Source organism: Pinus tabuliformis, chromosome 2_2 (genome assembly GCF_031772625.1).
Source record: "Pinus tabuliformis cultivar Carrire ecotype Pingquan chromosome 2_2, CPIR1, whole genome shotgun sequence".
Taxonomy (NCBI): domain Eukaryota; kingdom Viridiplantae; phylum Streptophyta; class Pinopsida; order Pinales; family Pinaceae; genus Pinus; species Pinus tabuliformis.
In genome coordinates this window covers 854,949,816-854,965,341 of record NC_142300.1, presented here as the reverse complement: position 1 = coordinate 854,965,341, position 15,526 = coordinate 854,949,816, and the positions used below count along the sequence as shown (strand labels likewise).

The 15,526-nt window shown below is 39.2% G+C and overlaps 1 protein-coding gene across 2 annotated transcripts in view; it reads right to left on the bottom strand.

Moving 5' to 3' along the window:
- Positions 1–8,099, bottom strand: part of LOC149195656 (uncharacterized) — a 61,936-nt gene extending 53,837 nt beyond the window's left edge. For both annotated transcript variants that reach the window (XR_016254610.1, XM_089405391.1), the window contains exon 1: positions 6,235–8,099. Coding sequence is in view for 1 of the 2 variants with exons in the window: in XM_089405391.1 (XP_089261517.1) it covers positions 6,243–7,946 (1,704 nt within the window). In the remaining variant the exon portion in view is untranslated. The remainder of the gene's footprint in view (positions 1–6,234) is intronic.
- Positions 8,100–15,526: the final 7,427 nt, after the last annotated feature.

The window sequence follows — 15,526 nt, the reverse complement described above, 5'->3', positions numbered from 1 at the left end:
TCGAGCGGAGGGTGGTGTATCAGGCAACAGGTGCAAATATCTCATCGTAATCTACACCTTCATTTTGAGAGAAGCCTCGAGCAACAAAGTGAGCCTTGAACTTTTCTGCACTTCCATCAGCGCCATGCTTGATTTTGTAGAGCCACTTAGAGATGACAACCAATTGTCCTGGGGTCTAGGGGCCACATCCCAGAGATCATTTTTCATAATTGACTCGCATTCTTCATTCATAGCATCCTTCCATACTTGTTGCTTCACAGCTTCTTCAAATGATGAAGGCTCATTTTGAATGATAGTGCTCATGACGGTCAAGTATCCTTGATACCTGTTCGACTTCTTGCTTTCACGGAAAGTCCCCCTTGGTGCAATATGTCTCTCGGCATCTTCGAGAGTCTCCCTAAGCCATGAGGGTCTCCTCTTGGAGGAGGAGGGTCAATAGGATCCATATGTTCATCAATATCCGACATTTTTCATCTTCTTTTGCACCCTATTTTCCGGTGTCCACTTCTTTGTCCTTCCTTGGGATAGGAAAGTTGTTGATCTTTTTGAGGGCTATATCTTTGTCGACGATGACATCATGACTTATCTCAACTTCCCTTTGACCAGCCACATAAATTCTATAACCCTTAGAATTTTCACTATAGCCCACAAAGACTCCTTTATTTCCCGATGCACCCAATTTGCTTCTTTTCTCTTTCGGCACGTGAAAATATACAAGACTTCCGAAAATTCTAAAATGAGAAACATCAGGTTTCTTACCAGTGAACATTTCTTCAAGAGTCTTGGAGTCCAATGCTTGATGAGGGCATCAGTTTTGAACATAAACGGTTGTATTTGCAGCTTCAGACCATAGGAACTTTGGAAGCCCTTGATCATGAAGCATGGCACAAACAACTTCTACAATAGTGTAATTCTTCCTTTTAGCCACACCATTTTGCTCGAGGGTGTATGGCGTTATAGTCTCCATCTTAGTGCCAACCTCTCTGCAATAATCATGGAATTCATTGGATTCGTACTCAATCCCATTATCAGTCCTTAATATCTTGATTCTCTTCTCAGATTGGTTTTCGATCAAAGCTTTGAAGTGACGGAACCAAGTGAGCACTTCATCCTTCTTTTTCAAGAAGTAGATCCAGGTCTTGCAAGAATAATCATCCGTAAAGGTGAGATAATATAAATATCCTCCCAAAGAGTTTGCAGGCATCATAGCAGATATGTCGAAGTGGATCAATTGCAATATATTTGTGGTCTTGCTATTACTTGAGGGGAATGGTCCCCTTGTAAGCTTTCCTTCGGCACATCCCGGACATACACCTTCATGCTCTACTTTAAACTCGGGCATATTTGTCACCATCTGTCTCACATCAGGTAGGGCCTTATAGTGAAGATGGGCAAACCTCCGATGACATAGTTCAGATTGTAGAGATGTGTCGCAAGACATGGCTCCCAATGGACTTCCTCCAACTTGATACAAAGTGTCCTTCCACCTTGTATCTTTTGTCTTCCATTGCTAAAATGGACACCAGGTTCTTCTTGAGATCGAGTACATATAGTACTTCTTGTAAATGAATAGTGTTACCTTGGTTCAATTGAAGGGTAACATTCCCTACTCCCTTCACGAGATAAGTGGAATCGTCTCCAAGGATGATCTCCAAGTTTGTCTCCTTCTCTATCAGATTAGAGAGAGCTTCCTTGTATCCGGTGAAGTGCCTTGAGGCACCACTATCAATTAGCTAATTCCCCAAAGTGTCCGGTGGAGAGGTAGTGGAGAGGGTCGATATAAGATAGTATCCCTTTTGCTTATTGTTAACAACATTTGATTCTTCATACCTGGAGTTCCTTGCTTTCTTGGAGGGTCGATCATTTCCTTGATGTCCCGCATACCTTTTTCCCTTGCCATTGGACCTGCCATTCCTTTGATCGTTGTTGTTGAAGTTGCCCCTAGAATGATTGTGATCATCATCATGTGATGTGTCCTTTCTATTTGGACACTCCCTTGCAAAGTGGCCAAACTTATTGCAAACAAAGCACCTGCCCTTCCTTCCTCCCTTAGATTCAAGCTTTCAATTGAAATGACCTTTGGACCCTACATTATTTCTCCTATTGGCATGAGTGGAGAATGCAGTGAGGTTGCTTCTATTAGAAGGCATTTCTTGCTCCACCATTCTTGTTTCTTCTTGAATGCATCTCGACATCAATTCTTCAAACCCTGGAATTCAATCATTATTGAGAATAGCGGTTCTAAATATATACCACTCGGGTGAGAGTCCTCCAAGGGTAGTGATAGTAAGTTCCCTGTCAGGAATGACCTCTCCAATCGAAAGTAGATCATTCTTGATCTCAGTGATCCTTAAGAAGTAGGATTGAATATCCTTGTCCTTGCCCTTCTTAATATCCTTCAACTTATTTTTGAAAAATAAAATTTGATTAGCATCGCTAACCTTGAACATGTTGATCAACCTATCATCGATCTCCTTGGAGGTCTTCCAGAGATGTAGGCCACCAGACGCTTGTCAATGGAATTTTTGCCTTCTTTGCTTTGACTTCAGCCCTATTGTACTTGGTCTTCGCAGCAACCAGTGCATTTGAAGGAGGCTCAGGGATTTTACCCTTCACATAATGCAACACTTCTTGTTCTTCCAAGGTCAAATCAAGAGACATCTTCCATCCATGATAGTCAGATTTTTCACGGAGCTTGTCTTTAGCCGGGAAGTGGGATGAGGAACTCATTGAGCCTTTTGTCCTTGTTCAAGTGTCTTTGGTGATTGCTCTTTCACTCTTGCTTGAGCTTTGTCTTCACCTCAGCTCTAATACCATGTTAATTTTAGGCAACAATGGTATGTTTTATGCTTTAGAGCAATTTTACTTCAATTTCTTTATTAGCCCAAATTCCCAATATCAATATCCAGATTAGCAATCACATCAACATGATAGTAAAATGCAGATAGAACTTAAATATAAACAGTAGAAGACAGGCCAAGACAAGAGGACACAAGATGTGGCACCAACCAGAGACAAACCCCAATGTGGGGAAACCCTTGATCAATTCTTCTTATATTCTTCAATAGTTCAGCAGAGAGAGAGATAATACAATTTAAAAATCTGATCATTTATGACAGCAACAAAAAAAGCCCTAACAAGAAAAGTCAACGTTGGTCAACAAAGCAGATTCATTCCTCAATTCAACTTGGTCAAACCCAATCAACTTCGACCTCCAACAACAAGTCTAAACAGCCCAAAACAGTCTGAAAATGTCCAGTCAAAATTGATCAACGAAAGTCAACTCTGCCCTAGTACAGTCAATGCTGGTCAAAGGAGAGGTCAGATTGCCTCGGTTTTAGTGCCCAAATCTATGGCTTGCTAGGACAGAGATACCTCGCCCAAACCGAAGTCTAAACAGGTCAACGCTTCAAGTCAACGCAGTCAACAGAAATCTGTCCTCCTTTCCTTCGCACGTGTGAGAGAGAAGAATGCCCAGAAATGTGTACCCAATCACAAGAGGAGAGAAAGAGAGATGTGAGATGAGACGATGGTGAAAATGACTTCAGGACTCCTTTTATATGCAACGTTGAGGATGAGTTGGGGGTTTGAATGCCTGTTTTGCTCGCTGGCCGACCTTGACAATTTGTCCATAATATAAATAAATTCATATCTTCATTTGTACATGTCGGAATCAGATGATCTTTAGATCAATCCTACACCTCTCAGATAAAAGAATCCAAGAAAAATACAGCTGTCATAGATAAGATAACCCATGTGGAGTTTGGCCCTAGTTGCCAATTTTAACAAGAAGAGAGTCTGCCAAATAACGAAAACAAACTCAAAATAACAAGACTTAACAAGTTCACATTTTCATGTCATCCTATGACTCTAGACCTCTGGAGTGATTTTCTCTTTTTGGACAGATCCAATATCTTTCTTGTATAATTGATATCTAGAAAGGAGATGTTCATTCTCTATTTGAAAGCATTAGAAAGCAACTTTGATAAAGGCAGCAAGCAATGCTGAAACTAGAATTTTCTTTGGCATGATTATGCTTTGGGCCAAGAAGACCATCGTTTGCATCTAATCTTTGTTAGTTAACAGTTCAAAATCTGTATACACAATAAATCAGAACAAAACATACTCTGTTCTGTCTGAATTTTTCTTAAATTTCCAAAAGAAGAAGAAAGAAAGAGAAATCACATTCATTGATTGTGTATATATCACTACAAAATTCCATTCTCTTCTTCATCTAATTTTGGTGGTAGGAGGGTGTATCCACCACTTGATCTATGATCTACACATATCTCACCACTCCACTTTTGTGGGCATCCACCCTAATGCTTTTCTTGCAGATGAACCATCCTCTATCTCAACTCTTGATTAGTGCAACAACCACTATATTGTGGAATCCCTATTCAATCTAGAGGAACAATTGAATAGTAATTGAGTATATAATTCCAATGGATGAAAATCTAGATGCACCAAATCAAGAGGATTCTATGTGCTTTCAATATTGGTGTAAGAAGGAATTTGTCATCAAAGCCAAACCATGAACATCAACAATTGTAAAATCAATCAAAAGGCAAGGAACACAATCCAAACAAGGGTTGATGATATGTTGTTCACCAGTTTTGAATAGTTACCTTAATTAAATAATAAGATACGATATTTTTATTAATGTTCATAAATGACCACAATTAGGTCAATGGGACTAGAGAATATAAACAGTGGACATCAAATCATGGGAGTTTCTAGATCATTCCTAAATGCTAAAGTACTAACAAAATAAAGGATCTAAATGACAACATGCAGAAAGAAATGAGCATGATAAAAGCTGAACCGCAATGAAAAACCCTAGGAGGATGGAAATCACTATTCAGTATCAATGCCACAAATGGAAATAGGTGCAGAAGAGGAAGAAGAAGCTTCCCTGTCATTAACTATCATTGTTAAGAAGCCAATGCAAACCCTGATGATGTCCTTAAGAACATCATGAGACAATCTCACACCTGAACAGTTCACAATTGACCATGACTAAACTACGACAACAAATTGTTGTCATCGTCGCATATTTTTATTCCAAGACAATTGCATCACAATAACATATTAAGTCAATTACAACGCAAGTATACTGATTCCTACTATCGACATCCTACACCAGATATGTCCTAATGCCATCACTCCCAAGATAGTCTAGGCCCATAAAGTCAACTCATCATCGCTACTTTTACTCCACTGCTTTATATGTTTTTCTTTTATGGATGCCTTTTGTCAACATGAGCACAAGCATCCAGAAATGTGAAAGCAAACCTTTCACTAAGTTGTCACAATTGGGGATATCTTTTCCACCAAATTCACCCTGGACTTGCATGTAGCCCTAATCATTATTGTGAGTATCAGTATACAACAAACATGAGCACAAGCACTACCATATCCTTAATGAAAAATGAACGAGTACAAGCAAGAGCATCTCCTCGGTAAAACTTGAACCCATATGAGGAACTGACAGTGCCCCACGTTCACATTGCTTTATATGTCGACTTTAAATGCCATATTATCCGATCTTCAATGGGTGATCTAATATTATATTCTGATCATTTCCGGGGGCAACTAGCGCACTACAAATGCTTGATATTTTGTTACTGCCAATGCAGTTGCAACTATACTCTGTTCACAAATGGTCTATTGTATGTAGTTTAACATTATATATTTAATAAACTATCATTTCCCCGTTATTATTTTGAGAGTTCTATTCGATAAAAATTTATGCTTTGAACAAATAGTTCAAAGGAAATAGATAGACTCAAAGCCATAGATTGTGCCAATAATGGCAGAATAGCACATTTAGTAACCTACTTTGCCAATCCAAGGTTCTCCAAAAACCTAATATAATGGGCCAAAATACACAAATGACCAAACGTAAAGTCCATCTCTTCCTCCTATAAATTACCATTTGCACGAAATGCATTTGAATGCATGTGAGGTATTATTATATTAGTTTGAACCAAAAATGCTCTACAGGTTACTTTGGGTCAGAGACATATACATTAACATAGTTTTGAGAAACAGTGAACCAAAGGAAGTTTTAAATTTCCATGTTATTTCATGAAAACAAGTTTTGTAATTGAATTAAACTCACATATTTAACTGATTCAAAACTTTATTAAACCTAAGTATCAGTAATGTACAAAAGCAGTACAATTTATATGCATCACAACCTCTAGCATATAAATGATGTCGTGTACATACCAGTTCCATCAATAAGATTGTCTCCTGGAACTCTTTGGCTTCTTAACAAAACTCAACCTGAGCCTCTTCAGTCTCAGATTCTTCTTCTTTTTTATCATTGATAATGTCAATCTTTTGGGCTTCTCCTTTTTAACATCCGCGGGCTGTTTAACTTTGCTTTGCTCTAATATATCTTGTCTACTGCTAGGCATCAATCTTTCTGCGACAGCTTTACGAAACAGTCGCTTAGCTTTGCCAGTATGCCCAATTTCACAGAGCTTGGGGACGAGCAGCTCAAAAGTCTCTTTCCCAGGACGGCAACCATGTCTTATCATTGTATTGAAGACCTTATGAGCATGCTCGACTCGTTGAATTCCACATAGAACTTTGATAAAGCTAAAATAAGCTTTTACATTTGCCTCAAAGCCAGCTTTCTTCATCTGATCCAGCATTTCATGGCCGTCAGCCACTCTAGCTGCCTGGAACAAACTCCTGATGAGAACAACATAAGTGGTCAAGTTTGGTGAGCACCCATATTGTTCCATTTTCAAGAAGAACTGGTAAGCATCCTCGGTTTTACGGATTTTGCATAAATGGGTAATGAGAATATTAAAGGTCGATTCGTTACGAGGCACACCTGCTGCCTCCATTTCAACAAGGATCTTATTGGCTTCAGGCAAGAGCCGAAACGGGTCCTTCTCTCTGCACAACTTGCAAATGCAATCGAGCAAAGCATTGTAAGCCGTCACCCCCATGGCAATTTGTCCAACTGACATCTCATTCACCATTCTCTTGGCTTCATTCAATTTCCCCGCAACGCACCACCCTTTGACGAGTGTATTACAGATCTCTTCATCTGGATAATACGTATCTGCCAAACTTTTCACTAAATTCTCTGCATAACTTGCAAACCCTCTCTCGCAAAGCCATTGGACGACGATCTTCTGAGCCTCCTCATTCTGCTTAAACCCGTACTCCTCCATTTTATTGAAGAAAACAACAGCCTGCTTCTCTCTGCCTGCCTTGACAAGCCTTTCCACAACAATCTCAAAGGTCTTCAGACCAATTTCTCCACCAACATCGCAGCTGCCAGAGGCCGCATTTTCTTTGAGTAACGTCTCCACTGCCTTGAAATCTTTCCTTCTTCCCAAAAAGTCTATTACAGCATTGAAAATCTCTAAATTGGAATCGCATCCAGGCTGTTCTATTGACCATTTATAGAACCTTGAAACCTTTCTCCCCGCGTCCTTTGAAACCTTCGCCATCACTTGTTTCAACAAAATGGGATTCATTTCAATTCCAGTTTCTTCTAATTTCTCCACCAAATCTTCCAAATTTACATCTCCATTTAGGATTAGGCAAATCTTTTCAGAGTCTGAGAGCTCCAGGGTTTTATCTTTAGCTTTCGCCCTCTTTTCTCTGGCTTCCTTAGCCCCATTGCCCGTCTTTTTTTCAGTTTTCGGTTCATTGGCAACCTTTGTGGAATAATTGCGGTTCCACGGGGCTGTGGGGAACAATGCAGGACTGCTTTGAAACGATTCGTATCCATTTCGTGCATCAGAAGCGGCAAAGGAATGTTCGAAATGTTCAGATGAATATTCTGCACCTTGTAAATTAGAGATCAAACCGATATTCCCCGCCCACGCAGCAGAAATCGTCCCGGATCGCAGCAGTTTCGTCGAGGATGCCTCGATAATCTTTCGCGTTGTAAACATGAGAAAAGGTTTCGCCATTGTCACAGCATTCCAAAGTTCAGTGCTTGATTTGTTCAAAGGGCTTTGTAGGGTTTAAGCCATGGCAAAAACTTTGGTTGAATATCCCGATTCCCCACAGGCACACTTAGGAGGTATCGAAGTCGAATAAGTGGAAAACCAAATTACGGCATATTATCTTTCTCCTTTTAACCTTTTTAAAATAAAATGGCTCTCTTTTTTAAAATAAAAAAGGCTTTGGAAAAGGGTAATGTTCACTTATAGATATTTCAACATTATATTATATAATTTTGGTTGATTTTAATTTTAATTTAAAATTTTGATGGGATATGACTCTACATTTATTAAGCCATTATTTTATTTTTGAATTTTTCACGTATTTCTTTTAATTGAATTTATAAAGATTGAGAGGGATCAAATTTCTCGTGTAATTATTTTAATTCAGAAATTTTCACTTTAAATCTATCAGACATCTCATATGTTTTAACTTGATTTATAAAAGTTGAGAGGATCAAATTTCTCAAAATACTTGTAAGAAAATTTTACATTTTTTATAAAAATTTACATTGTTTATAAAATTTTAAAATAAAATTAAATTTGACACGGTTAAAAATTGAATACTTCTTAAAAAAGATAGACTTTGACTAAGTCATAAGTTGATATATTTAACTTAAAGATTTTAATATATACTCTTAAATTATATGATAGTCAATTAACTTTTAAGAGGTAAAGATATTTATGATACGTGTATACTAATTTTTTAATGTGAAATTTTGTTTCACACTAATACTAAAAAATTTTGTTTCACGCTAATACTCTTTTATATTTTATGAATAATCCCAAGAATATAATGATTATGAAAAAATGTATAATTTATAAAACATTGCTTTTAATTAAATATTAAAATCAATTTTAAAATATAAATCTTTAATCTCTAATGGGGTGGCTAACCATGTGGTAAATGAAATCGAGGGGCATCCATCACCCCACCATTTTTTAATGTCTTTAAGAGGTGGGTGGCATGGCCTGGCTAACCATGTGGTAAATGAAATCGAGGGGCATCCATCACCCCACCATTTTTTTAATGTCATTAAGAGGTGGATGACATGGCCTACCCTTGCGCCCATGCATGAGACATGTGAAGGTCACTTCGTCGGTTCATAGATAGGCTTATTCTAGACTCTTCCTATATCTAGTATGTATTGCAAGGTGGGAGTATGAACCGTGCATGTGTAATTTCCTTGGTGTGGGTGGGATTTTCCTTCCCCTCTAAAGTTGGGAAAGAGGATATTGCTATGTTCATCAGCCAAAGATATGGATTTGGAAGCAAGATTCTAATTTTGATTTGGTATGTTGTAGGTGGTGTGACACCTAGGGTTCATAAGGACTATAATTCCCTTTTTTTATATTGATGCAGGAGATGCTTGTCAAGTTAGACTTAGGGAAGCCAACAAAATTGCAGTCTCAAGGTTAAAAGCGAGCTTTTGAGCCGATGCTTTGGACTTTTAGCATAATCATTATGGGAGTAATCCGGGTTCGAAACTGCATAGGTGCTCTATCTTGGTTTTTATCTATGGATTTAAGCAGGTAACTTTTCTCTTCCCACCCAGTATTATAATTTCCTTTGTTTTTGGTATTGGTATGGTGTTGGCTTCTTTCGATGGTCTGCGTGAGGGTCTCTTCATGCTTTGTTTCTTTTAATTTGGGAGGCCTTAATGCCTAGGTAGTGGGACTATATCTCTGGTTTTTTTGTTCCTCAACATAGAGGTTTATCGAAATTTTCTCCCGGTGATTGATCTAGAAGGCAAGGTCAATTTAGAGTATATTATTATCATCCTTTGTACTTGGTCAGTCAATTTGGCCATGCATGTAGGAGGATAGAAGGTATTTTGTTAAATTTGTAATGGGGAGGGTAGAATCTCCCGAGTCTCTTCTGACAATAATCAACCATGAAGGGTGGTTAACAGGGTATGATGTTTTCTATTAGTGGGGTCTCTTTCTCGAGTACTACATTGGTTTGTTACATGTGGTAGTTACTATGTTGCAACAGAATGTGCATGATCGTCGGGGGTCGGTGGACGTGACAAGCTCAATTAATCACGTGCCCAGTCGCAGACTCAGGAGGCGACGACCTCTTATCGCTCAACAACCTCTCATAGTAATTCCGTTGAGATTCAAAGTCTTGAAACATGTTGCTTAAGGTCAACAAGCTTATTCTAACTCATAATTTCTAGATGAGGTTTCCCATTAACTTCTTGGCCCTAGTCATGCTAGGGGAAGAAGGATTCAATACATGCATTTTGTTACTCTCCATTGGTAGTTAAAGACTCTGCATGGATGAGTCTTAAAGGAGAAGCATGAAGATATGGACGACATCATCTCCTTTCTCAATGATATTTAGTGAAATCAATAAAACCAACAAGCTTGTCTGGCTAGGTTGGAAGCCCACTTAGTTCACATTTAGAGACACATCCAATGTGAGTTTAAGTCCTCAATGCCACCTAGTTTGAGTGCGAAGGATTTAGCTCCACTCTCATCATTAGACACCTGATTTGGTTATTATGTTCTAGTTATGTTTCAGCATGCTCTTTTATGTTATCTGGTCTTTTATTTAGTCGTTGTTCATGGTTTTCTATGTAGACATTTAATACTTTTTAATACCAGTCAATAACTCTAGTTTCATGTGTGTCAATTGGCTCTTCAATGATATATATATATATATATATATATAGCGAGAGAGAGAGAGACAGAGAGAGAGACAGAGACAGAGAGACAGAGACAGAGACAGAGAGAGACAGAGAGATAGAGAGACAGAGACAAAGAGAGAGAGAATTTCGCACTCTTTTAATGTCATATATAGATATCATAGAATTATAACCAATTGCGAAAAAAATTATTCCTTTTTAACATAATGTTCAATTTGTCCTTTCACATTTTCTAATTATGTCAATAGGAAAGTTTATTTTGGAATAAGACTTCAAGAATTATAATCATCATTAATTATTTGGTAGATGGTAGGAATTTAACTTTCATAGAATATTCTTAATTGCACTGAGAGGCACTCTCTGGCCCAGTAAAGTAGAGATGTTATAATGTAATGTCCTATAAACATTTTGACTTGGTCAAAATAAAATAAAAATAAAAATAACTTCAAACTAAAACAATAAAAATAAGAATTTTACGTTATTATTATTATTTTTATTATTTTTGTTAGATAATTAAGGTAAACTTGACTTGGCCAAGTTACCAGTGGTTTTTGAGATCTAGGCATATGAAAACCCATGTTATTAATCCATGATATTCATTAGAATATAGTTTATTTAAAGGGGTAAATTAAACCAACATAGATCCATCTTAACTCTGGGTCTACTAAGCATTAAGAGGGATCAAATCTCTTGAGATGTAAACAATTTTTAGAGTGAAAAGAGATTTGACCCCTCTAAACTCTTGGTAGATTCAGAATTAAGATAGATTTATGTTGGTAGTATATACAAATCAAAGATTTAGATTTATTTCCAAAGTAGTTACGTTTATTTTGCTCTTTTAATTAAATTCATTAATTAAAAAAAATTGTCATATGAGTGCATGCCATATGAAATAAGTTATGTTTGTTTAGACATGTGGTATTAATAAGTCATCATATTGTAACAAAGCCTATTAAGAATCTATTGACGGTGTTGGGCCCACCAACATTTAGTGGATCTCCTCGGTATGAAGTCCCAACTAGACTTCACACCGTTTGGTGTAGGAGTCCCATCCGGTACGGTGGCTCGATTGCCATTATCTCAAAGATATGCCTTAGCTCTTGCTTGTTAACAGGTGAGAGTGGTTTTCTTTGTCTTCTAACATCGAGGTTTGTTGTCTGGTGAGTGCTTAGTGTCACTTGTGTCAGAGTTCTTTCACTACAGAGGGAGAGGGTGGAAATGAGTCTTAGGTTGAAAGGGAATAGTCCCAATTCTGCTAGAGACACACAGCACAACAAGACATGCGCAACTTCTGGCGGAGTAGTCCACACTGATGGGGAAGTCACAAACACAAGGTAAATAGATGGCACGCACAACACCCTGCGGAATAGTCCACAATAGTGCGACGGCCGTTATAACAAGTTTACAAGAATGAATTTGTCGAGTGTCTGGCAGGATAGCCCACACGGACAAGACAGCGTTAGCAACTGATACAACACATTTCCAATAGCATATGTACTAAAACAACCAAAATAGTTCAACTATATTAATACAGGTTAAAGCAACATGCATTACAAGCGTCCAAAGAATAGTCTTACAAACGAATACAATACATGTGTGAAAACATGTTGGCTTGTTAACAGGCTTCTGAATTAAGCGAAAGTTCCAAGACACATCCGTACACCATTACATCACTAACCCCGATAGCGGGGCGTTGGAGCCACTGCTCACTCCTCAAAGAAAAGATTATAGACTCTCAAGGCTATGTGGGAGGAGCCAAGGTGAAAAGTCTTTTGCATGTACAAATGAGGGGTATTTATAGCCAAGGGTAAAACTGGCCCTTGTGACTGTTTGACTTCCCTCGTGACTGTTTGACTTACATGACTCTTCAACTTTACATGACTCTTTAGATTTACATGTGGGTCTCTTGGACTTCCACGTTACATTACATTGATTACAACAGTATGCCCCACAGTAGTGATGTGGCTGACGTGACTCATGACATGACTCGACACAATAGAGATGGTATGTTTATGTTGTTGGTGGTGTGCATGTCGAGCTGCAATGTTGTTGAGTGATGGAAGTGCTCTTGTGTATCATAGCTTCACCTCTGCATGGCAAGGTGTGCAGAGTCTTCAATGGCCTTGGTGTTCGCTTGATGTTGCACGTGCATGTCTCTCCTTCACTTGTACTTTATGCTCCATGTGTTTGTTCATCCACGAACAAGTCTCCTTGCATGTGCTCCTTGTTCATCTTGATCGTCATCACGCCATGTCTCATCCATGAACCTGTATTTACAATCACTCATGACGAGACAACATCAAATCCAGAAATATCCTAGTCTACCATGATGCATTGTCTTTCGCTTTCGGATGAAGGCAACCGGGAGAGAGGACAAGGCTCTGAAACTGTGCAAGGCACATTTTAATTCGGGATGCGGGCTTCGGGCATTGTCCATGAAAATTGCGCAAAGGTCACTAGGAGGTTGAGATGGGCCATTTGGATCAGCAGTCATTTATGTGGGGTCGAGCTTGGCTAGAGGGCAGATCTACGTAATTTTTTCAAGGAGACAGTGCAGGCAGCAAGGGGAGACTTGCAGCAAAAACTGCGCAATTTCTCTGGGGAGTTGGCAGCGGGTTGCAGGAGGCTACTGGCACAAATTGCGCAATTTTTCTAGGGAGCTGGCAATGGGTTGCAAGAGGATGCTGGCAAAATCTGTGCAATGTTAGGAGGCTAGCCTGTTGGACATTCCTACGCAGTTTTTGAGCTGAGTGAGATGCTGGGTAGCTGGGAGACTTCTCATAAAAAATGTGCAGTTTTTAGGATGAGTAGTAGGTCGGCTGACAGGGTGACTGGCTAGAAAAATTGTGCAAGTTTTTAGGCCAGTGCAGTGACAGACAACGAGTGTCTGTACGACATGTCTACACAATTTCTTCATTCAACAGAAGCGGGCATGCATGGCATCTTTTGCCGAATTTTTTGGAGGAGTGAGGCCCGAGTCACTGCCCCGGTCAAACTCTTCGATTGAATAGCTAGAGGCTTGGTTGATGTTGCTTGCGAGCAGCGCAAATTGAGATGGCTTGCTGCGAAAATTATGCATTGTTCTAGGTGACAGTCAGTCGAATCGATTACAGGATTGTGCAATGCAAACTGCCTCGGAGGTAGCCTGAAGCTCTACTCAATTATGGGTAGTGGTACAAGTTCACTGAGGGTTGAAACTGCACAGTGCCGATCAGCCGAGGTCCACCTATTGGGGTTGGTCCTGTCTACATAGCTTCAGAAAAATGATTAAGTGTGTGAATGAGTGACTTCATACATGCATGACCCTTGCAAACACACACTCAACATGACTTGTCAACAAGACGCCTCGAACCATTAAGAAAACATACACTCAATGTGACTGACTGGCAGTGCAAGTGATAAGAGTGACAATCGTGATAGATTGTTGAACAACTATGACGACACTTGCACGATGGTGCTTACAACTTTGTGTGTAAGTGTGACAGATGCTTACATAGCGAATACAACTTGTACACACGAAGACGAAGTTTGTGCGTAGCAAGAACATGGTTGCAAGCATGGCATTGTGACCAACATGCAAAAAGTTGTTCGATGAACAGTCACGTGAGGAGGGTGCAAAGACTCAAAACGAGCTAACAGGATGAGCCCGAGTGCTTGCAAACATCAAGGAAAACCCTAAGGAAGGCTCCAAAATTGGATGCAGGCCAAAATTTTGGAGGGTGTTGCAGCCGCTACAACCCTTTGCAACATAGTGGTTGAATTCCAACTTCTCTATTTTGGTCCATTGACAACACAGGGCCTTGGTCTTTCAAGGAGTATTGAATCGTTGTGCGAGTTACTTCGGCTTTCCCACTTACCCCATGGACAAGCATGGTTCACCTTTCGCCAACTCAATCAAACACAACAACAAGTTTCAGCTTGATCATAGTGTTTGAAATCGGGAAGGGTAGTTTGGCTTGCGAGTTAAAAAAAAAAAAAAAAAAAAAAAAAAAAAAAAAACAGAGTTTAAGTTTTCATCTATAGTATTAATATGTTGCCAATATGCCTTAACAATACCACGACAGAATCACACAGGAACACATGCATTGCTCCACTGCCAGTGAGCCTGGTCAATACCCCAGTGGAGTTGCATGCTTCACCTCTCTGCACAGGAAGCCTTTCTCTTATTTCGCCTTTGTATTTTTCAAGACGACAATGCATAGGCACTTATTTATTTTTAGGGCGGAAGAGGGATCCTGACTTATTGAAAGTAGAAGAGATTGTTCCTTCAGAGAAGCATGTAAGACCTCTAACACAAGTTTGCTCATTTATATTTTCCCCTTATCCGTTTCTACCAGTTGGATGAGCTTGAACACACAAAGCGGAAGGCTGAGTACAGGCACGGGGTTTACCAGTGTGGACACAGGTTCATGGTTGGACCCAAGCTTCCCTTGCAAACGCCTCGTATTTTCCATCAAGACTTCATCGTCGAAGGTTACAACCAAGTACAAAGAAGACAAACACAGGACTAGCCAAGTGCTGCAGTGTCAGAAGACTCCTTGGATCTCAACCACATACTCATTCAAAAGCCAGAACTTAGTAGAAGGCTGCACTTATTGGCAAAACCAAAAATAGCATGATATTAGGCAAACAAAACAAAGGGAAGCAAAAATAGTAAAGTAAAGCGAAAAGATAATAAGCAAGCAAAGCGAGAAAGCAAACAAACCAAACTAAGTCATCAAGCTAACAAACATGCAAGCCAGAAAGCAAAGACAAGTAAGAAAGCAAACACTACTCCTACTTCTATGCTAAACAGTCGGGGTTACGTGAAATGAAATTTCCAGTGAAGCCATCATAGGCATACCCGACCTACGACCACAAAAATACAGGTGATTAAAACAAATAAAAAATAGTGTG